At 35.5% G+C, this 24,719-nt stretch overlaps 2 protein-coding genes across 8 annotated transcripts; both read left to right on the top strand.

The window, feature by feature from the left end:
• The first annotated feature begins 460 nt into the window (after positions 1–460).
• On the top strand, positions 461–17,282 carry LOC104094317 (protein FRIGIDA-ESSENTIAL 1-like). Of its 6 annotated transcripts, XR_011411056.1 has the most exons (10): positions 461–1,043; positions 1,486–1,686; positions 10,679–10,846; positions 10,954–11,155; positions 11,302–11,522; positions 11,628–12,967; positions 13,056–13,117; positions 14,997–16,197; positions 16,276–16,364; positions 16,475–17,282. XR_011411056.1 is itself a non-coding variant. In XM_070185826.1 (8 exons), the coding sequence occupies exons 1-7, from the start codon at positions 581–583 to the stop codon at positions 13,083–13,085; spliced, it is 2,625 nt and encodes an 874-aa protein (XP_070041927.1). In that variant the 5' UTR covers positions 461–580; the 3' UTR covers positions 13,086–13,117; positions 16,475–17,282. The 6 variants fall into 6 exon arrangements, 4 of the variants coding, with proteins under 4 accessions (XP_070041927.1, XP_070041928.1, XP_070041926.1 ...); XR_011411055.1 differs by having other exon boundaries at positions 14,997–16,364; XM_070185826.1 differs by lacking the exons at positions 14,997–16,197; positions 16,276–16,364.
• Positions 17,283–20,449: 3,167 nt separating this feature from the next.
• Positions 20,450–24,486, top strand: LOC104094316 (dormancy-associated protein 1-like). 2 transcript variants are annotated; one of them, XM_009600234.4, is made up of 3 exons: positions 20,450–20,619; positions 23,354–23,591; positions 24,152–24,486. In XM_009600234.4, the coding sequence occupies exons 1-3, from the start codon at positions 20,538–20,540 to the stop codon at positions 24,186–24,188; spliced, it is 357 nt and encodes a 118-aa protein (XP_009598529.1). In that variant the 5' UTR covers positions 20,450–20,537; the 3' UTR covers positions 24,189–24,486. The 2 variants fall into 2 exon arrangements, with proteins under 2 accessions (XP_009598529.1, XP_009598528.1); XM_009600233.4 differs by lacking the exon at positions 20,450–20,619 and adding an exon at positions 22,206–22,366.
• The last annotated feature ends 233 nt before the right edge of the window (positions 24,487–24,719 follow it).

Below are 24,719 nucleotides of genomic sequence, written 5' to 3'. Positions count from 1 at the left end.
ATATTCTTTTATGCCTTTTTTTCTCTTTCTATGGGTTGCTACTTGTTGGTTTCGGACAAAGATTTTATCAACGATCAGGTGAGCTTATAATATTTTTATTTTTGTATTTGTGAGAATCTTAGTTAAGAATATTACGGTCTATGGCACTATGCACTAATTAGTATTCGAGTCAAACAAATCGAAGTTACCGTATGGAATAAACTGAATCCAAAAGGAAAAAAATCGAACCATACTGAATTTAATTAGATAATAATATTGATATAATATTTTAATAAACCGAATAACGAAAATATCATACCCAAATAGCTAAATAGTATATTGGCCAACAAACAACCATACATGTAACTCCTCAAACAATCTATTAACTTGATAATATTATATATTTCGTTGAAAAATGAATAAAGAAAACTAGCATTAGGATAAAATAAAATCTAACATTATAATGTTATCTGTTGGTTATAGCTTGAAACTTTTTAAATTTTTCTTTGCGGTAATCAAAATCTATTTTGAAAGTAAAAAACAATTACTATTAGATAGAAACATTTGTGCAGAGACCATAAATATTTGCTAAATCTTTTTGATGAACGAACAATCCCTAAATTCCTTCCGACGACAAAAACATTTGCGAAAGGGACGACTGATTAAAATCATCTTTAAATCCATCACTCATCAGCGTCATCGTTCCGCTGATCTCCGCCCCGAACAAATCGCCCTTACCCCAATGCCATCCCCGGTTGCGGCGGTTGATCCTAAAGCCGATGTGGAATTGGACGAAGACGACGAAGAATACGAGGAAATCGAGGTTGAAGAGGAGATTGAAGTCGAAGAAGAAATAGAGGCCGAAGAAGAGGAGGAGGAAGAAGAAGAAATAGAGGTAGAGGAAGAGGAAGAGGAAGAGGAAGAGGAAGAGGAAGAAGAAGAAGAAATAGAAGTAGAAGAAGAGGTAGGAGAGGAGGAGGAGGAAGAAGAAGGAAAAGGTGAAGAAGAAAAAAATGAAGAAAAAGGTCAAGCATTAGTTCCACTCAATGTAGATGATCAGAAAGGTTAGTTCTTTGTGTTATCAACTCCAGTCTGCTGATATTTAACTTGTTTAATCATTATTTTTTAAAGTTGCCTGTATGTCTCGTTGCTTTGTGATAACAAGTGGAACATTCCTTTCCTTAGGGAAAAAATTCATAAAAAGAGTCTTTTATGTTATCAGTGTATATAAGTTGAATCCTTGTGAGCTTGTATGCACGCCATTGTCATAAAAAAGAAGCGGAACATTGCTTTCCTTGGAGAAAAAAGGCGGCTTCTGCTACTATAACTCTGGCTTTAAGTTTTATGCACTAATAGTTGTAAAAAGTATTTACACAATTAGGTCAGTAGGTAATTACAAGTAAATCTCTTGATAAACATTAATTGGTAATCTAGTAATAATGCTAACTTACCCACTACTGGGAGTTAAAATTCACTGATAGGGGAAAATATTGTTTACACTGTCAGAAGAAGAAGATGAGGAAGAAGAAATAGAGGTAGAAGAAGAAGAGGTAGAAGAGGAGGAGGAAGTAGAAGAAGAAGAAGAAGAAGAAGAAGAAGAAGGAGAAGAAGAAGAAGAAGAAGAAGAAGAAGAAGGAGAAGAAGAAGAAGAAGAGGAGGAGGAAAAAGGTGAAGGATCAATTCCACTAAATGTAGATCATAAAAAAGGTTAGTCTTTGTGTTATCAACTCTATTATGCTGTTATTTATGTTGTTTAATCGTTATCATTTGCATTTCTAATTGTTTGTATGTATCTTTCCTTTGCTTGCCTTCTATCTCGTTGAGTATCTGGATTTCGTTAGAGATAACATGTAAAAGTTGGGGAATTGTCTAATACATTGACGCTTATGCTGAGTATATGGCTTATGGAGAGTAATAGGAGAAGCAGTGCATTAAGGCTTGTACTGGATATTGTTAGAAGACTGGTGGAGGGATCTCCTTTTCGTAATGGATGCTTTAGACATAAAATGAGATCGTATTAATAGTTTTTAAAGATACTTAGTTTTCTTATATTCATTCTTGTATTCTGACACTGGCTTTTATCTGCTAAAATTGATGTTAGTTATAAGAAAAACGTTACAACTCTTACAACCGATCTTTAACCTAAAATTCATTTGAATGAAGTTCATCGACAACATACTTATAAAACAAAATTTCTACGTTTCTTAAGCCAACGAGGCTTAATTGAGCTAATACTTAATAAGTTTGTCACTCTAGATGCTATGCAAGAGGAGGCAAAAAGAAGAGCCTTCATGTGGCCACCCAAGTGGCTTGAGTCACTTCTTTCATAATGAAACATAACACTTTTGATATTACAAAGGAAAGTATTTTTGCTGATGTCTGCAACCTTGGCAATCATGTGATATATTTGGTTAGAATGTCTTGCCCTTTGCTTGGATAATTGTGATGGAAAGGAAAAGAAGGGAAAGTAGACATTGGATCAATATACGAGAAAAATTTCGTTTCCATTCCATTGTTTGGTTTATGAAGAAAATATAAGAGAGTTGAAAGGAAACTCCTACTTGTCAAAAAAGGGAAAAAAAAGAAATGAAAAGAGTTGAAAGGAAATTTCTTTCTGAGTTGGAGTTGCAGGGGAAAGAGAAGTTTGACTTTTAATCTTTGGCTAAAACTTATCTTGCTATCTTGAAGCATGAAGGGAAGGGTGGTCATCGAAAACCGTAAGCAGCTTTGTTGGCCATGAAGGAAGCTGGCATGAAGATTGCTACTGTGGGGCTGCCAACTAGCTAGTTCTTCTGTTGCGTTTGCTGTTGCGGCTGACCGGAAAAGATCAAAGGCTACTACTAGCACAATTTGCTACTATGTGAAAGACTTGAGATTCGAGATGCTGGCTTTTTGCAAGATAAAGTGAGATCTTCTGAGTTATTGAGTTGCAATGGTGGTATCTGCGTTGATGCAGTGGTATCAATACAATGATCAGGTTCCTATAGTGATATCTAGCGAATGGCAGTGTAAGTGCATGGTCGCTCAAGTAGCTCCTCTGCTCGACTGAGGGTCTCCCTTTCCATGCCCCCAATGCTGCTTGACATCATTGTTGTCTTCTTGATTACAGACACTTAAATAATTGTTCTTCTTTGTACAGCTATCTAATTGGCAGTTGTGTGCTAGTTCTCATATTTATGGTCGAAGGTGGAAGATGTGCAGTGGACTAATAGTCAAAAAGTTGGAGTAACAACTTTGGACATCAAAATTCCGATCACAGAAAGATGACCGTATGTGAATTCTTTCCATATGTCTATGCCTCAATGGATAAAGTTACCCGATACTATTGAATTGGTCAAGACTGCAAAAGTTGGTCTGAACAATACGAAGAAAGTGAAAAATGAGCAGAAGGATATGTTTAAATACCCTTACAAAGGCATATGACATTGGAAGATTGGACCCATGTACATGTTGATTTGATTTACACACGACGATGATTCTAATTTAATTACTTTTGCAATTTTGATGCTAAACGTGGTTTTTTCAAATTCCAGCGGATTTTAATCCAATTTGAATTAGACTACGCGAGTTAAGAACACATTGGTTTCAGATGGTATCCTTAAAATAGTAGTGGCTTCAATTGGATGTGCACTCCAACAACACTTCAATCTATGCCAAATACTGTTAGGGTGTTGTAGAGGTTGACTGGCTTAGTGAATTGCCTCAAATAAAATGGTATTGGATAGAATGTCAAGTACTAACCAATCCCACAATTTAGTACTCTTTGATTCGTGTTTAATACTTTTCTTGTTTCCTTTAGTCTGGACTCACCTTATCTTTAGTAGCCTAATTTCTATACAAGGTTTCTTGTATGTTGTCCCTGTTCAAAGAAAAAGAAAAATTCCTGTTCAGAAAAAGGTTTCTTGTATATTGTCTACAACCAATTCAAGATAAGATTTCATTTTTACCTTCCCTCTATTTTCACTACATTTCTATTGGATTTCTAGAATCACGGACTTGAGACAGAGTATGATTTATGAAGCCAAATTGACTTCTTGTTGGAATGAGAGTTGTTGGACAGAAATGGGAAAGGTGATTTGTTCCCATTGTTCAACTTGGCCACTATGTAACTCAAGATAATAAAGATCACGTCTTACATCATAAAGTCAAATTGTCTACCTCTTAACATCTCAAATATGCAAGAAATATTACTACCTCTTAACATCTCAAATATGCAAGAAATATGTGAAACACAATGCCATTTAGATCTTTTCTGAGTTGATGAACAATCCAAGGTTTAAAGATAATATAGTCCATAAAGGAGCAGACTCATTATCTACTGAGTTTCGAACTGTGCACCATGTGCCCTCGAGGATTTCTTGGTTATCAAAAAAGAAAAAATGGTACATATATTAGATTTTAAAGCTCATGGACGTACCTAGAACAGGTGTCACTTGTCTACAATATAAATCAAGACTCCAACCTCAACAGTCATGAAATTGAGACGTAGTTGTAGAATAGTGATGATATGTGAACTGGTTGTGTGAATGTTCACGTAGAAATATTTTAATCAGAGGCAATTGAAGCATAAGAAGATGCATCTTACCAATTTTGTCAAGGAACAGGTAACGGTAGATTTTCTTTTGAGAAAGCTCCGTTTTATTCAACTAAACACCAAGCAATTGTTGCCTTTACAAACAACTATAGTTATGCCTCAATTCCAAACTTGTCAGACTATGTTCTAGCATTTAATAATTTATCGTAAAAAGACAAATTAGGGTGTCCATAAACTAGAGATCCTCTAAATCTTACTCATCCTTACACTTGCATAGAAATCTTTTACAAGCTTTGCAAAATTACAAAAAAAGCATATGTTTTGGTTGTGAAGGGAGCTAATGAAGACTATCATGTTATGAGAAAGTGAAGACAATATGCATGAATGGTTTTCCATATAATCTGACGTCCTATTTCTCCTCATTTGTCTCCACCTTCAATAGTTATGGAGTATGGTTTTGAGCAATATTTCCTTGGCACCATTAATATAAAAAAGTGAAGACGAGCATTTAAGTAGTGCACTGCTTTTCTCTCCAAATAACTATTATGATACATACATGAATGGAATTCCATGTCTCTGACTTCCTATTTCATATTCATTCCTTTTCAGCTACAAATGTTTTGTAATATGGTATTGGGCATCACTCGCTTGACCCCAGAAGGGTTCAAGCTTATGTTCAAAAGTTCATCTGCAGTTTCACAATGAAACAAGTGGTTGACATTCTCCAACTCCTTTCACACAAAGCAACTATAGCACGATATTAGCCATCTTCTCGTAAGGTTACTTAAGCACGCTTTTTTTAAGCAATCCAGCCAAAATAGGAAATCTCAGGGTGCCTTTATTTTCGAAACCATTTTTCGAGGCCACTTAGTTTTACAGCTTTTTTATAGTCTTGTTTTTTTATGGTATTCAGCCCATGCTATCATGAGACCATCTTAAATAGTATTTCACTTGTAATATCCATGTTAATTCTTCCAGTTCTGTCATCAGTTGTAAAAGACTTTAACTCCCAGTCTTAGCAATTCCTTCTAAGAATTATGTTTTAACTTTTGTCTGACCTATACTCCCTCCGTTTCAATTTATGTGAACCCATTTGACTGGGCACGGAGTTTAAAGAAAAAGAGAAGACTTTTGAACTTGTGGTGTAAAATGAGGCACATATATTTTGTGTGGATATAAACCATTGCGTAAAGGTAAATTATTGCCAAATAAGGAAAGAGGTCATTCTTTTTTGCACGGACTAAAAAGGAAATAGGTTCACATAAATTGAAACGGAGGGAGTACTATATTCCCACAGCACTCAATAAAATACCTTTGACAATTTTTTTTTCCTGACCTATATTGAGCTGTTGTAGCTTCCGGTTAAGTAGCCAATTCGATATAGTTGGATTATCATCTTTCAGAGAACTTTGACCAAATAAAAACTTCCTTCTAGAATCTTTTTGTGCATCTCCAACCATCAGGTTTATATGCTTAAAAATGTGTCACAAGCTTCTTATACATCTCCACAGTATACACCGGTAAGGCTCTGAATCTCTTTTTGTGCACCAACAATCTATTTGTATTTTGGTTATGAGTATTTCATCCACCAGCAATCTTGTGCTCCAACCCCCCCTCCCCCTTTTACCATTAGCAAGAACCACTTTTTCCTCCGTCTGCGGAGCGTATAGGTTTGCCTACTTTACTTATTAAAGATACGTGCAATAATTTCCCTTGTCCAAAGTATATCCTTTTGGATATACCTTCATCACCAATTTTTTGTTACAAAGTCTCAAGTTTCTTAATCTATATCCCATATCTTTAGTCGTTTTCAAAATGCTCTTTCATCTGATTAGGTGGAAGTACTTCTAGACTTGTCTAATTAATCAAGGTGCGATCTCAACCTTCCACTCTCCACAATGAGATAAATCATATGCACATAACTTCATTATGTTTCGCTTTAAAGTCCTCTATTCCACTGAGAACTTTGGCGTTTGCCATGTAGCTTTTAGCACTGCTCCTAGGTACGACGAAGCTTCTTGCGGCAGTTACATCAAAGGTTATTCATATAGAGGACCGAGATTGCATTCTCCCAACTTTTCAATTTGGAGTATTCAAGGCTAATGTTTTTTCAGTTTCAAACTTTTACTCTCAATCCTTCAACTGGTATGAGTAAAACTCAACTCTATTATGACTTTATTCATCTTTGAACATAACTCTATTATGACCAGTGTTGTGAAGAGCGTGAAGCGAAGAAAAGCGATAAGCCCCTTTTCGTTTAAAGCGAGAAGTGAAGCGCTCGCTTTTTTGAAGTGAAGCGGAATATTAAAAAGAATATTAAAATAAATACTGCATAGACAATGAAGAAGAAGAAGAGAATGACAATAAAATATATACTGTATAGACAACTAAGAATAAATAATATGAAAAAAATGGCAGTAAGTATGCCAAAAAATTGGCAATATAACTGAAACGTAAAATAGGCAGCATTTCGCTGCAATTTATCACTGAAACAGTGAAAGAAAATGAAGAAAAAGAGGAGGAGAATGAGAAAAAGAAGAACTGAAGGGGGGAAAAAATTTCGCTAGCATTTCACTGCTATTTGGACACTGAAACAGTGAAAGAAGAAGAAGAAGAGAGCCTTTTTAATTAATTAACGTTGGCAGGCCAGTTATAAAGAGAAACGCTCGCTTCTGTCGCTTTGTTCGCTTCCTCGCTTCTCGCTTTTTCAGGGGAAGTGATCGCTTTTGTGTACTTGATACGCTTCAGATCAGAGAAGCGCCAGATGCCTCGCTTCGCATCGCTTCTCGCTTTAAGCGAGGAAGCAGTAGCTTTTAACGACACTGATTATGACTTTATTCAGATTTGATGATTAAGAGGACATATTCAATGAACGCAAATATCTTTTTTCCATATATCATCTTGTAAAACAAATATAAGTATATATCTCTATTTGCAGATGACATCTTTATGTTTCGTAATGTGGAGGCATTTCAATTAACATATCCCAAGTTTCATTCTACTTGGGATTCTTTATTTGGAGATCGAGAGAAGGGTCCGGAATAGCGTGATGTCTTCGTTTGGAGCTTCAGGCCCGAGAATCAACTTCTTTTTTGAATCAAGTAACAAAATTATATTAAAAAAGGGCAAGAAAGAAGCATGTATACAAGTATACCAAAAACGTAGAAAACCTGACAAAAGGAAATGATTTTGTACGAAAAACACCCAATCTTCTATACATGTAAAAACCTTGTGGGTGCTTCAAAAAGAGATAAGGGATAAAAGGCTATTTCTCAAGTGTACAAAATCCTTCTATACTCCATCTAAATCTCTTCCATTTCTCTCTCCGTATGGTCCATGTAATTGCTAGAAGAGCTATATCCAATGCCCTGCTTCTTCTCCTCCGTCTTCCTAAAAATCTAAATAAACATTATTTCTTTCACCATGCCGGTGTCATATGCTCAATTCCGAAACATCTCAGAATTTTCCACCAAAAGCAAGACGCCATTCGGCAACGTAGAGGAGGTGGTTCACATCTTCTTCTTAGTTACGCATGAAACATCAACTAACACAAGTAATCTTCCTCTTCCTTAAATTCTTTGATGTCAAGATCACTCCATTCCAGCTAACCAAGCGAAGAAACACACCTTCCTCAGTATCCCATGGATCCATATTGAGATATGTGGAAAAGCTTCTCATAATCAACTTAAAGTGCAAGGTCATCTTAATGGTGGAGGTGAACAGATTCAATTAGCATAAATGTTTAATTGCAGAGACTTGACGCTTTTGATGACTTACCTTGGATTAATGTTCGGAGCATCACAAGTGGAATTCTTCGTCTAAAAACCGGTGATTGGAAAAGTTGTCAAGAAGCTAGTAAGGTGACAACATAGTTACTTATGAAAATGAGGCAATGAAGTATTGGTCTAGAGCACTCTATCAAGCACTTACATATTTCATGTCTTATGCACGCGCACTAGTTGTATCAAAAAGTTGAAGAGACCACAAAAGGAACTTTTCTGAGATACAAAAGATGGACATAGAAAGTTACATGGAATGAATTAGGAGGTGGTATTACATCTCCAAAAAGGTATGGTGGACTCGACTGAAAGATCCGAGAAAAAATGGCTTTGGTTGACCATTGGATGTAGTCTTCGTGGAGAGTAGTGATAGCAAACGACACATTGGAATAAAGGTAGACTAGAAATTTTTTATTACCCTATGAATGTGCCAATGTGGACTATAGGGATATATCATGAAGGGATATTAAGTTTACAGACGCCATCACTTTCAAAGTTGGGAATGAAAATATGATTTCATTTTGGGAGGATATGTTGTGTGATGATGTTTTGAGAATTACCTTTGCGACTATTGAAAATTTTTTGGCAAAAGGATATGACGGGTCGTCAAGTTTAGAGGACACATGGTGCCAGACTCATTAAGAGCTGAAGTTCAAAAAAAGATCTACAAGATTGGGAGAGATAAATTCCAAAATTTGATGAAAGTTTTTTATTAACAATTCATAGCACTGTTGGAATAAGGCAATTGGAAATGGGATGGAAGGGGAATGAGATTGTTCTAGGTAAATTCCTAGTACCACAAGTTACCTAAAGGAGAGGATACATTGTGCCGTTGCTGTCAGTTTGGATTCTACCGCGATAAGGGAGGTATGTTTGTTCTTGTGATTGGTAGTAAGGTGGGTATTCTAATCCACTGGAAAGTTTAGGGAAAAATGGTTAACTTATGTTACTAGTGCTTTATACGCAAACGATTGACGAGAATTAAAGCATTGTCTATTTGGTACTGGTGGACTATATTGAACCTCTTTGGTATACCGTAATTAATGCCTACTATTGTTAAGGTCGTAATGCACAACTAAACTTTCAGTAGAAAGAGAAGAAGATGCTAAATTAGGTATGCATCTCCTTTGACCCATGTGAGTACTTTGGAGATTGAAGATAAGAGAGCACTAACAAGGGTGGAAAATGAATTTGCTCCGTCAAGTGCTTGTTTTAGTTTTTCGGTAATCGTTGTACACATGAGGTCACCGTCACCATCAGTGCAGATGAATGAATATCACTCGTTGAGAACCTTTGTTTTTTAAAAATTAATGTAGGTCCTTAAGTCTTACTACTTGTATACCTTGATTTTTCACATGATATCACTAAAATAATTAGTTTATAAAAAAAATTACAATATAAGAAAGGACCGTAAAGCATGGACATAGACATGATCCTGCATGACTCGAAATTTGAGAGAAAAACACAGTCTAAAAAATCAGGGAACATGACACCATTAGTACTATATAATTTATGTTTTTGTTTAATTTAATGTATAGCTAGAAATTGATATTTATAAAATGACAAATAATGAAAAACATATTTCATCCTAGCAATGTTATCAGATGGTATAAAACCTTGCCACGGAGAAAAATCTGGTATTTAAGTGGAGAAGGGTAGAGAGATGAGCCCATTGCTCTCTAAGTTTCAAAACGTGCGCTAGTGCCCCTCGTGGATTTCTCGGTTATCAAAAAAAGCTATCAGATGGTATAATTTCATAATTATTTGAGGGCTACCAAACAATTTAATATAGGAAAAATTTGAATATTTTGTATGAATCCAGGATGGCCAGTGTGTAATTTGAGGATACAAGTCTGAGGAAAAAACGGGATCTTCATCAAAAGTAAAAAAAGGTACATGATGGTGTCTGACGTGTCCTCGTGTGTGATATTTGTATTGGTGTTTATACCATACAATCCAAATACATGTATATATATGTGGTGTCTTTTTATATTAAAGGTCAATTTCAATTGTTTTTAACATGATATTGATATCACTCGTCTGCAGAGTCTCTAGTAGATTGTCCATTCAAGTTTACATATGTATTAAACAGTCTTAATTTCAAGATGAAGGGTTGATCCAAGTCCAGGAAAAGGAGTGTAGAATCTTCTTGAAGTGCCTTCTATTGTGTTGTGTACTGATGTCTTGTTTTGGGATGCACTAAGTTTCCTGGGTGTTTAGTCGGTCTGTTAGGATTATACAATAGATTACACAACCTCCTTTTCTGTTTAGACCGACTTTCTAGGTAAATCATCATAAAGGTTCTGCCACAAAGAGCTTGCTTGTGTTTTATGGTGGAGACATTTACATTGGCAAGAGTTGTTACTGTTATATTTCTTTCTTGTAGATGGTAGCCAAGTTCTGGAGCCTTCGGGGCTTGAACTGCACTTAAGATCAGGCTTTTCTACACAACAAGAACCTGTAGCAAATTTACCACCACATACCCCTTTGATTGAAGGTGGTAATGACAGTTGCAGAAATGCTGAATCAGATGAAACAAGAGAGAGGAAGGGCGGTGAGAACTCTTAGTATATCATATGGGAATACTGGTTAATGTTGAAGGAAAGATACTTGTATATGGTATTCTGTGGACTCACAAAGATTCCTTTGGAGCTTTTGCAGGAGAAAGAACCCACATAGAGTCTGATGTCCAAGCTTCTGGATTTGAGCATGGTGAAACAAATAGAGAGAGAATCCAGCCTTTTGGTCAAGCAGTGGATGCCGAAATATTGACTGATGTTTCTGGCAAGGTGGCTATTGGTGTTCAATTTACTGAAGGAGGTGATCAAGAAGCTGTGGACGATTTAAAGCAAACATCACCAAGGTTTTAGTTATACTGCTGATGCCTTGTTCATTCTTTTTTTTGTAGTTGGAAGTTGGGTCTTATGCTGCTTTTCGATGTCTCTTACTGGAAGTTCTTTTGTGTATAGTTTAAGTAGAACCAAGTTTGATGGTATCTAGTCTTTCCAGGTTGGACGTTCTCAAGACAAGGGAAAGAAGTTCGTCCCCTGCTGCTGATTCTAGGGGTGGAAGCATAAGATTAGCAATGAGATGTGAGTTTTTTTCCAGGGGTTGGTGCATCAAAGGGAACTCTTGTAGATTTCTTCACATAAAGGACCATGTAACGAGCCATGATAAGGATGTCATTCTAGACGAGGCTATAATAAAAGGCAAACTTGCAAATGGCAAAGGTAATTCTGAACCTTAGTCGTTTATAATGATGTGTCACCATGCTTTAATTCGATATGGTAGCGCCTTGGATAACTAATCAGGATGAGGTGCGTTACTCCCTATAGGTTTGGAAGAGAATGGCAAGAGATCAGTGCTGGATGGTTCTTCTGATTCAGTACCATCAGCAGTTCAATCTGGAGAAAATATAAAATTGAGAAGTGACGAGGAATTGCATATGCGTATGGATGGTCCTTCGTCCATCCCAGAGGTTAGAAGAGAGTCTCTTGGATGTAAACCATACTTGGCTGGTTATAGCACCTCTTCTTCTCCATTACTCAAAGATGGTTCTGTACATAAAAATAGCCTCCATGGTGGAAAGCGTAGCTCAGTCCTGTTATCTGATAGTCACCAAAATACTGTAGTTTCCTCTTACACCTCAGGTTTGGATAATGTGAAATATAAGAGGAGCCGGTCTGTGCACGACAATCATGGTTTGCAAGTCTTGAATGACTCTGTAGATAGGTTGTCTCATCGTTGTTCGTCTTCGCGGAACATAGATGCCCTTGATGATCAGAAGCTTTTGGATAGTAGCCAAGAATATTCTTCTTCTAAATCCACCTCTTTGCAGCAGAAGTCTTCGGCATTTCCTAGTTCTGAAGCTGAACTTTCGCGGGTTGATTTATCACGGGACGCACGGCGATCATCTGATTATAAAACTAAGGTTTCTTCTGACAATTGGGAGCCATCTGTTCCTTTTCGACCATCATTCTTTCTTAGTCAAATCATTGGATGTCCTGAAAGTCTATATGATCCTCTTCGTGATAGTATTGAGCAAAGTAATGTAGGAGATGGGCCCTCAAAGTTCTCTTCCTCTGGAAAAGGAGGGCCTGTATTCACCAAATGTACGCAGGAAAATGATGATCCAGTTTCACCAGGAACCTTGGGTCCAGAACAGAGCTCCAATAAACATCCAATTTCTGGTCATGTCTACCATAGGGATATATTGCCTGACAACTTGTCTGAGAAAGAATTGTCTAATAATGAAGCAGATACAGCAGATACGGCAGTTGCTCATCAGGAACACATAAATACCTCTTCAAAAGCAGATAAACTAAATTTATCTACTGAACTACAACGCACCAGGCTCCGGAAAAAGACAAAATCAGAATTTGAGAGGCTCGGACATGGAAATGAAATTGATATTGACTGGAAAACAGATAGATCTGCCAACAAAGAGTCGAGAGTTTTGAAGCATTTTCATGCTGCTCTTGTGGAATTTGTTAAAGAACTACTAAAGCCAACTTGGAGTGAGGGTCTCATGAGTAAGGATGCTTACAAGATAATAGTCAAGAAGACAGTTGATAAAGTTGTCAACTCTTTGCATCCCCATCAGGTTCCTGGTACGGCTGAATCAATCAGACAGTATCTTTCTGTATCTCAGCCAAAACTTGCTAAGCTCATTGAGGTGAGTCATGCTTCAAAAATATTTCTGATGATGTACAGTCTGTGAAGTCTATTCGTCCCTAAATTTGACAAGTAATTTGCTTTTGCAGGCGTACGTGGATAAATATGGAAAATCTTGAAAATATCAAATGAGCTTTGCTCAGAATAAGGGGTACGTGGATATATATGGAAAATCTTGAAATTATTAAATGAGTTCTGCTCAGCATATTGCCAACAATAGCGAATTGGTGAAACACATTTTTGTGAGCCTAATTTGCTACTTCTAGGGGTTTTAGAATGAGGACTTGGAAAACATTAATTTTTTGTTTGGATTTTGTCTTTTTAGGTAGGAACCTTTCTGCTACCTTTATGGGCTGAAGAATTTTTCCCTTGTGTTTACTGAGTTATAGTTTCAGCAGAATTTGCAAATATGTGCACTTGTGTCCTTAAGCGAAGTCCCCTATCGTAATAAGTGCTCATTGGGCTTATAGCAATGGCAGTTTCTAAATAGGGTCTTGCTGGTTCAGGTTGTTAGAGGATTTTGTATTAGTTTAGAATGTTAAAATTGTTAAGGTATTGAGCTAGATATTGTCCCACGTTGGACAAATATGATAAATGTATGTGTTAGGCACCTCTAATTAGGTGGTGTTATATATTGATCAAATTAATATCCTCTCCTCTTATCTTATTCTCTGATCACATAGGCTTCAATAACTTCTTTCTTCATCCTTCTGTTACACAAGGGTATCATGATCTATTCCATTGGCTTATGGCTTTTACTTTGAGATGGTACAACCTAATAAAATTGACTTAAATATGTTAAACACACTTACGTTTTGCCTGTGGTGCTAATCAATTTTCACATATAGGATGCTATGAGAAGCTCTAAGTGGCTCTCTGATGGTGAATTGGGACAGTGAAATGGTTATTTGAATTTGGTTGTACATATAAATCGGTAATATCATTGCGTATAGGGCATAATTTGAAGGGAGAAGACAACATGTTTTCATAATTTAGAATAGCTGTCTCTTCAACTTGTATTTTTGGTGTAATAGAAGTATTATTGTAAATATGGAGCAGTACTTGGACTTTTTGGAGGAGTTGGGGAGATTTGTAGTTGCTATGATAGTGGCAGATGTTGGACGGTTGTAACTCGTACCATCTTGGTAAAAAAATTTACTTTTTTTTTATGTTAGTATTACCAAAGGCTAAAAGCGAAAAAAGAGCCACTGCAATTTGTTGCCTTGTTGGAGCCCAAATAGTGCTCAATCTTCAAGGCTTAAAGGCGCCTCTGCTGAGCTATGGTAACATCCATGGTTGATATTGAGTCAGAAGTGTTTTGACATTTTGGCTTTAGGTATTTGTATGCGCAAGTATGTAGATGCAGGTTGACGGATCCTTTAGCAATTGGCTAGGTGTTCTTACATGGTCGAGTGAAGGATCTGTTGGACATAGCCATATGCTTAGGCATTGACTTGTTGAATTTGGGAATTATCTGTGATGCAGTGCCAAAAGGGAATAAGGAGAAACGTCGAGGGGAAAAATAGAAAGGGTAGAAAGAGAGACAAAAAGGAGAAAGGAGAGCGAGGAAGAGGTGGGGAAATAGACAAAGAAAGAGATAGAGGCGGAGAGAAATTGAGAGAAAAAGAACAAGAGAGAAATGGGGAGAGATCAAAATTTTCAAATATTATCCATCAAGTCAAGTGTGCAAGAAATGGGAAGTTTGTGCAGAAACCCACAGTGTTGCTGTTTGGAAGTTCATCAGTATGTACTGGAAGAATTTCAAAAACATATAAAATTGAAAGTGGGGAATGGGAGGTTTATTAAATTTTGGTCTATAAGTGGCAGGACTTTGGGATTTTGAAAGAAATGCTCCTTGAGTTTTACAGTATAACCCTAAATAAAAGATACATTGATTGCAGAGTATTATACAAATTCAGCGGCAATTACACTTCAGAAGAAACCTTAACGACTGGAAAATTGATAGTACCAGTGAACTCTTAGCTCTACTAAAACCAATATCCACTGATGAAGGCAGGAGTGGCTCACAGGTGTGGTCGGTCAGCAGCAATGCTGTCTTCACAATCAAAAGGTGTTACAATTTGCGGCAGAAAGAAGCAGATGGATGGGTGAATGATTGGCCATGGAAGATGCTTTGGGAAACAAAAGCCCCCCTAAAACAGCTTGCTTTGGTTGGACAACTGCAATGGAAGTTTGTTTGACTCAAGATCTGTTACAAAAAAGAGGTTTCTCTCTCGGAAATAGATGTTTTTTCATATGAAGAATCCATGCAATCTAACATCTTTATTTTTTGGCATTCTAACTTGTCTTGGAAAATTTGGTTCTTGAATATTTTTGAGTGAATTGGGTGATGCCTCGAGATGTGAAAGGCTTGTTAACTTGCTGCAGAAGCAGAATAAAAAGACTAAAAGAAGTTTGTAATCAACTTGGAGGACCATCTCACTTTGCATCATGTGGACTAGTTGGCTGGAAAGGAACAACAGATATTTTGAGGGGAAAAACCAGACAGTCTTATGTGAAGTATAGATGTATACAGAACTTATACTTGTGGTATAAGGGTAAATACGCAGGAAAATCCGTCTTTTCTTTTGGAATGTTTGGAAGCCTTGATACTGTAATTGTTGAATATTGTCTTGTTGGATCTTTTGTACTTTTGTAGTACCTCCTTGGTCCTATTCATTAACTAAATTACGTTATTAAAAAAAGCGTATAGCAAACAAAGTATGTAAGGATCCTATCTATAGAACACTAATATATAAAGTAAAAAGGGTCAAAATTGCCCCTCCACTATACGATAAGGATCGAGTTTACTCTCCATTATACTTTTAGTACTAAAAACTCCCTATGTTGGCCAATTGGCTCAAACATACCCCTCCTCCTTGGGGCTGTCCAAGGTGGATACCCAATCTCACGTGTCGACATTGTACTTGGGGACACTGCATGGTTTGCCACCTCACCGCCCCCAACCCGGTTTACCCACCTCCCCTCCACTTCCTCTTCCACCACTAGCACCTCCTCCCCCTGCACCACAATTGCCACCATTAGCAACCACCATGTGTATTCTTTCAAAATAAGAAGGTAAAGGCAAAAAAGATACAAATCAGAACACCACAGTTCTTCTCTATCTTCTGTTGTCTCTATCTTCTGCTTGTGTCTCTCTTCATCGGGCGTAAACAGTTAGTTGGGGTAATAGGAAACGTTGCTGCTGGCGAAGTGCTCCAGAGTATCACAGTAAGTACTCTCAGTCCACTGCTTTTCAGTGTCTGCTGCTCCTTTAGTCCAACTTACCTGCTGGAATCTATTGTCTAGCTGGCTATTTCAAAACTTAAGCGCTAGAATGAATGAAGCTCCAGAATTGGAAATGGAAGATGGACAACTTTGCCATATGCTTAGAAGAAGTATGCTAATGACCAGAGTTTCACTTTGGTAAACTGTGCAATTCCCTTTTTGATTGTGCGTATAGCCTGAAGAAGCTAACTGTTTGTTTTTCTGTTTGTACTTTGTTTAGGTGGTAATGATCTTGAGTATGAGGGTCTTATTGTGCAAGATCCCAGAGCTGCCTCAATTTTGCTGTAATTGAATGAAGCGTAATTCTTTCTTTTATGAAAGAAAAGCTAAAAAGCTCTCTGATTTTGGTTATTCTCCTTCACCTTTCCCTCTTCTCAATGTTTTTATATAGCAACGCAAAAACCAAGTTGCATTTTTTATAAACAGGAGTTGAGCAAAACGTATCTCAAAGAAAAAAAGAAAGCGGCCTTGAGCCAAACCAGGGTCGTTAATTGCAAATGAGAGGAGCTGTTTATGTAGAAAGAGTTCATATATGAAGTAAGTTCCCTTTGGGATGATATATGTGGCTGTTGGTAGGAAATTCCACAGAGAGTTACACAAGAGCATCGTCATGGCTTGTTACTACTTACGTGGCTATGTGGACACAAATCTTAAATAGGATCTTAATGTGTATATCAGAGCGAAAGAGTTTTTTTTTTTATGTGTATATCCAGGGTGAAAATAGCTTCTCTAGTTGGAGTCTGGTAATTTCTTTCAAGTGCAGAGTGATGAGTTATACGATACTAAGACCTTGAAAGATCTTGTAGCTTCTCTGGAATGCAGATGATGTGTTCAACGACATCGATACCTTGAAAGATGGTGAGACTTAGTAGGTTGCTATAATATTGAAGCATGTGGTAGGACCATCTTATCCTTATGGTGTAAGTTTTTAGATATTTACTTTTGTACTAAAACATGTTGTTTGTGAGGTATCTGGAAATAGTGAAACGGTGTTATACTTCAGTTTATGGTGTTTGATTCTGCTTTCTGGGGTTTGGTATTCTCTTGTGGATTGGTTTGGGGATCCTTAGTGCATGTTATTCTATTGTTAGCAACATACTGTTTTTGTTGAATATGCTCCTGAATTTCTAGAGTATCAGTATTTGAGCTTGACAATTAGCACTAAAGCTAGGATATTAGATGATGTAATCTATTTTATGGGTTAGTGAATACTATGTGCTAGCTCTGACTTTCCTTTTATTCTATTACTATCATATACTTTATTTGTTTACTAATCTTTCTTTGCTCGCGTTATGTTTATGGAATTAATACAGCAGGTTGGTGTCCGATTTTTCTCTATTGCTTCATTTTTACTGTTTTTGAGCCGATGGTCTTTCGGAAACAACCTCTCTACCTTCATAAGTTAGGGGTAAGGTTTGTGTACATACTACCCACCCCATACCCCACTTGTGAGATTTCACTGGTTTGTTGTTGTTGTTGGTGTCAGAATTGGGGTGTGAAGAAACACTACTGTGATATGTCTTAACATCCTTGTTGTGCAATAAATTTTGTCCTTGACTACCTTAGCATATATATACAAGTGTAGGTTCATCCCTCTTGGATCAAACCGTGGATCCTCTTGACGCCAGAATGTTGTGTCCCTAAGAAATGTTAGTTTCTTGAATCTGAGTTTTTACTTATGCATGGATTAATTACATTTTTTAGCTCTGTTGTTAATTCGTCGATCCTGTTATTTTTTGCAACTCGAATGACATGGCGGCAGTTTTGTTGGTTCTAAGAGGCATAGCATTAGCATATTATGTCTAGTTTTTGAGCTTTTGAAGGTTGTTCTAGTGTGCTATGGTTCCAAGAGTTGCTATCTTATATTTTGAAAGAGGACGAACTTCTTGATTTGTCTTCAGAGATCTAATCATTTTGCTATATGTCCTTCCTTTTTGCTATTATACATCCTTTTAGTGTCATTCCCTGCACCTAAATTTGGTACCATAAATCGTGGACTCAGGCCTTTTATACATGATGGTATCAGAGAGCTATGTTGCTCGGACATTTGAAAATGTTGTTGTATTCGTGTCGGATCCAATATATTATTTTCGATGGATCCGATACATACAAGTGGTATCTTTGAAGGATTCGAGCAACATAGTCATAGAAAATGGTCATCTCTTTTGATTCTTTTCCTAGTTGCTCCCATTCTTCGGCTTGGGCATGTGTATAGTAAGGGGATCCAAAATTTTAAGTCTGTGGATGCGGAGTATCAATTTTTTTGTTTTTACCGGAGTATCAATGCACCTATACTCCGTTGTAACAATTGTTTGGAATTTGTAATATCTATATTTTTAATTTTCAGTGTATGTATTTTATGTTCAATATCACGTTCGCCGCAATCGAATTCGAGCACTAATAGAATAAGTATAAATTAACAATTTATATAGTCCAATTGCATCATCAAATTAAACTATTAATTTTATATTTTTCTAACCAATCAGCTTATTACTATGAGTTTAACTTTTTTATTAAGGCGTACCACTACATGCCGAAGCAAATATTAAGGAGACTAATAATGCTCAGCTCGACTTAACTGTAATAAATTTCGATTGAGGTTAGTTCGATTTCAACTGAAGTAAATACTATCATAAGTTCTGTTAGGGTCTTGTGGCTCAGCTCGCTTAGACTTAGTTTTATAAAACAGTTTTTGTATGTATTCATATAAAATTAGAAATAAGCTCTTGGTGCAGCTTAATCAGGGGTGGACGTGAAATTATGGTTTCTCCGTTAAATTAGGTATTTTATGTATATATTTTTTAGAATTTATTTAATATTATCTGCTGGTCCCCAAAAAGATAGAATGACACTTGGTTGAATACTAAGTTATTTACCCAAAGAAATAAGGATCAATTTCAACTTAATACTTTTTTTTCCTTTCTTTTTTGGGTGGTGTACTCAACAACAACAACAAAAAATCCAATATAGTCCGACAAACGAGGTCTGAGGAAAATAATGTGCATGCAGACTTTACCACTACCTTAAAAGTAGAGGCTGTTTCCAACCGTTTAATCAATATCTTCTAGTAAAACAATATCCTTGATACAAGGAATAAGAAATAATCGCCTAATAAACTTTTGGAATTGTAATTATTCATATTTGGTTATATGTATTAATTAATTTCGAAATAAAATTTATACTAAAATGACGGGATTAACTATTATATATAGAATCTTAAACAAGTAATCAATCGCATGGAATACCTCACTCCATAAGATATTTTTATTTACTAAACGACCCCTTAGTCTTTGCGAATACTATACAAAATTTGAAGAAAATCAAATTACCAACATCAATAAAATCAAATGCTAATAATGTTATTCCTATGATGTACCTCTTTTAGAGAATAGGATACCAAACCAAACCTATAAGGCGGAGTCAGGATTTGAAGATTATGGGTTCAAAATTCTAGTTCTTTTAAATTATTGGGTTCTAACTTAATAATTTATGTATATTTAATAATTTCTTAAGACAAATATAAGGTTTCGACCAAAGTTACTGGGTTCAACCAAACTCATAGCCGAATGGCTTGCTCCGCCCCTGCCTATAAATGAAGCCTAGTATTGTCATTATTATAAGCTCAAAATTGACCCCTAATAATTTTCAACCTAAAGAATAGGACAAATATTTAATCTGACAACTGACACTTGTTTAGCAACCCACAATTTACTCATCCTTTTGGGTCCCACCTTTACTCAGTCTTCATCCTTATCCACTTTGCTTTCCTCTTTCCACTCCCAAATTTGTTCTCCCAATCCCCCTTTTTATATCTTTTCTTTTTAAAAATAAAATAATTTCTGCACTTCCTTTAAAGTTACTCATATAAATTTAGACAGTGAATTTAGTTTTTAAAGTAAATTATAAAATTTAATTTTAAGTAATGTAAATGTAAATCATACTTTTATTATGACAAATAAGCATAATTTTTAAGAATATTTTCAAAGTATTTGAGACAATTATAGTAAATAAATTACTTAAATATAATGTTAGGAGTATAGTTATTTTTTTTAAAAAAAGTAAAACATTATTTATACTAAATTAGGAACCTTTTTCTTCCCATAGACCAATCTTGAAATAGGAAATGAAAAATATGTTGAAAAAATGTAACTGAAAGAGAATAACAACTAAAGATTAGGCGCTATATTAGCACCAAAGCTCTATAAATTCTGGGTAGCGGGCATTTTCATTTTTTCATATCTTGTAATTAAGAGAGTTGAATATTTTGAAGAAGAAATAGAAAGATGGTGCTAGATGGTTGGGATGAAGTTATGGCTGGGCCCCACCCCACTACTAGAACCCGAAGCGGTCTCTCTATCAACACGGGTAAGAAATTTTTATATTATCAGGTCATCTTTATCACCCGCGAAAACATATTTTTATCGACAATTTGATTAAGAACAAAAGCTCGTTATTTTTTCTTTTCCTATAATTTAATTGAAGCCACTTTGAGTTAGATTCAGAATTTAGACGCAGTCGATTTTGAGTCGAGATAGTAAATCTTAAAATATACACATTGAAGCTCACACCTAAACATTTATTTAAGCTGCACAAATCCTTTGACGTAAATGGATTATGTGAAATCATAATAGTACGTAACAAGAATATATAATGTAGAAGTTTACCTGCAGAGGCGGATTCAGGATTTAGAGGTTTTTGGTGTCAAAATTTTGAACGTAGTCATATTATAATTTACATTATCTAATAGGGTATAAATTTAACCGGTTTGGTCTATTTGAATTTCGGTTCGGATTATTCATCTTTGGAGTTAATATAAACAAATCGATCGAGCAAAAAGATTATGTAATAATTATGATAACTTGGAAAAAAACATAAAAATTCAATTGGATTATATATTTTGTACAAGAAAAAAGACTCGTCATCACTTTATATTTAGATACTTAAGATAACAACTTATACTAATAAGCACTCTAAATATTAAGTAGGTTTACAGACATTTTTCAATTTATATTTTTCATAAAAATTAACTCACTCGATAGTATATACAATTGTCCTACTTTAGAGCAATGTGACAAAAAAATAAACTTTCAACTTATTCAAGTTTTTTTTTTTTTTTTTTGGTTTCTACAAATAGATTTTCAGAGTTGTGGTCCTGAAGAAAATTGTTAATTTTTCTTTATCTATTGATAAATCACAGAGGAGTTAGGAAAGTGTAACAATGAATAAACTAATAAAATCAAAGAAAAAGTTAATGGGACCTATTAATAAACAAAAAAGAGCAATTAAGTAAAGAGAAGGAAGAAACAAAGGATACTTCTGTGATTGTCTTAAATGCACCAAACAAAAGCTTTTAAAAAAGTGAGCTAGGCTAGATTTGAACCGCCACCATTTGGGTCAGTGCCTTGCCAATGGCACCTTGAGCCTTTTTGTTATTGAGGGCGCCACTTAAAGTATTTGTATACATTCCTTCTATATATACATACATATATACATACTATTGCATAGTTTCGGTCAAAACTTGCGGGTGACGTATCACCCCATCCTTTACATATAGATCCACCCCTGTTTATATGGTCAATTATTCCTTTTAATCATAGAAGTATATATGTTGGATATGGAATCGACTACTGATACTTGTATCAGCATAAACATCCTATTATCACACCCGAGGATGCAACCGTTCCTACTAATTTTTATAAAAGCAAATGAATGTGATTATTGCTATAAATAAATATTTTTAATAAAAATATTTAATTATTATATATATATAGTTGAAATCGATGACACAGTAAAAAAAACATTTACGTTGACGAGTTAGATCCAGACAGGCAAAACTTCCGTATTGCAAATAGAAATAATATATTTGGAAACATCCATTTAAAAAGAAAAGAAGAAATCCTAAAAACGAGAAGATAATTTCAGTGCCAAACTCTATTTATTCTAGACAAGCAGCCGTTTCTTCTTTACACTAAAAAATACACAGTTAAAGAGAGAAAAAACAAAGGCAAGAAGATGGTGTTAATTGAAAAGCTGTGGGATGATGTTATGGCCGGACCTCAGCCTGATAAAGGCCTCGGCAAACTCCGAAAATCCATAACTGTCCAAACTACGGGTACCTTTTTCGTTTTTTGCTTAAATTTTATGTCACGTATAATTCAAGATTTGAAGTTTATAGGTACTAGAGCGATCACAAGTAAATATACAATAGATAATTGACTTCACAATCAAATATTTATTGATATTTAATAAATTTTTCAGTACATATACAAGATATGTACAAAAGCTACTGGCTTCATTCGAAAGCTCACCTACTAAGCTGGATCCGCCCATGATGTCTGCTAATAAAGATGTCTGCATGTGAAAGCAGTGACGGATCTAAAATTTAAACGTGTTGGTTTGAATTTTTGAGATAAGAGCTCTAAAACTTGTATCTAATTTGATTTATGCTAGTTTTTTTGCACATATATATAAAAGGACCCAAATCAGGGGCGAAGCTACATAGCCCTAAGGGTGGTCAACTGCTCGCCCTTCGTCGAAAAATTACAGTGTATATATAAATAAAATATTAAATTCTAGTGGTATATAATATATATTGAACACACTTGAGATTTGTTTTTTTACTTCATTCAAGTTTGAGCACTCAAAATGAAATTCCTGGCTTCGCCATTAACCCAAGCGATGAAACACTATATTATACTGCACTTGCATCTATGGTTGAATCTGTTGGAGTGCCCGACCATCTTATATAAAAGTTTAAGTTAACGAAAATATATTTTTATTTAATTAATTATGTCATCAACATGCTCTTTACGTGAAGATCTGATTCTATTTTCATGCGCCAAGTATGTGAAATTTTTTTCGTTTTGCTAGTGGATGATATTGAGATCCGATTTCAAAACTTTTATTTGTTATGATATGATACCATGTGGAAGTGTGATCATCTTATTAATTAAAAGTTTAAGCATGCTAGAGAAAGCACTTTTATCTTTTTAATTATGTCCATTGACAAAGCACATGTGTTTGCATGGAAAAACCATATACTTAAGTTGTTTATTTTCTTAATTATATGGTGTTATTTCTATTTGGTTAATGGTTTTAGGTGGGGAAGGAGGAGAAAGATCAAGCAAGTACTACCAAAGATCACTGTCGATGCCGGGGAGTCCCGCGACGCCGGGAACTCCGGTGACACCGACTACTCCGTCGCCAACAGCGGCGACGAAGAAAGAGAATGTGTGGAGGAGTGTATTCCACCCTGGAAGCAATATTGCTACCAAGAGAATTGGTGCTGAAATGTTTGACAAGCCCTCTCACCCCAATTCTCCCACTGTTTATGACTGGTAAGTCTGATAGATAATTAGAAAAATAGAGTATAATATGTCAAAATAATTTTAATTATATTGTTAGCGTAAAATTGTTTAATAATCTCGACGTACATAATTCAATCATAAAAAGATATTATTATCACTCAGATTCATAGTCTAGTGATATTGATAGGAGTCTCTGGTACAGTAAGTGTAGATTCAATTCTCGCTGGTATTTTCTCCCCGACCCCATATACAAATAGAAAAAATTCAAAAAAAAAAGATATTTCTTTTTCCTTTTACAGTAATGCTACTACGGTCACTTCTCTATAACTGTCAAGTTTTCGTCCGCACTAATTTTCATATAATGTTATAATATTGTTCTACGTAACAACACTTCACTGTAATAAAAAAATATCGGAACAGACAAGGCTATTATAGAGATGTTCGACTGAAAATCCTTTATTAGAAAATGTCGGAACAGAAGAGGCTCTTATGTAAAGATTTATAATTTTAAACATGATTTCTAGCGTTGTGATCATAATAGATATGAGTAATTTGGCTGAAGTGTGATTTAATTTAATTTTAATTTGCAGGCTTTACAGTGGGGAGACCAGATCCAAGCATCAGTGAGAAGTAATGAGAAGTTATATGTAAATAGCGTATTTTCCTGTGGTTTCCTTTCCTTTCTTTGTGGGAAGAGTTGTTTCGCCACAGGAATATGGAATAGTGAATTTCAGTCTTATGTTTACTGCTGAGTATTATAAGTATTAATTAAGTACTAACTAGTTATGTGTAATTAGGTTTTGAAAGCTAACTTGAGCTTCAGTTGCTTTCCAGCTACTACTAATATATCAATTAGTAGTAGACTAGTAATGTAATGTTCTTTTGCTATGTATTTTGGAATAAGAAGCTTCTTTTGTTTTTGTTATTTAATGGCCAAGCAATTTTTTTTTAAAAATATTTGGAAGATCTCGAGGTAAAAATAAGGTTTTTGTAAGTTTGTTCATCGCATAATTCGACTTTGTGGATTACTTTAAGGGCAATTTTCGCGTTTGGCCGGTCGAAATAATTACTCCTGCTAGTTAAATATATATATGAATATTTTATTGACTATTATTTTTGGGAATGATTATACGGCGTAGTTTTCTCTTAATTCAACGT

Source organism: Nicotiana tomentosiformis, chromosome 9 (assembly GCF_000390325.3).
Source record: "Nicotiana tomentosiformis chromosome 9, ASM39032v3, whole genome shotgun sequence".
NCBI classification, from domain to species: Eukaryota; Viridiplantae; Streptophyta; class Magnoliopsida; order Solanales; family Solanaceae; genus Nicotiana; species Nicotiana tomentosiformis.
This window is presented reverse-complemented; position numbering and strand designations above follow the sequence as displayed.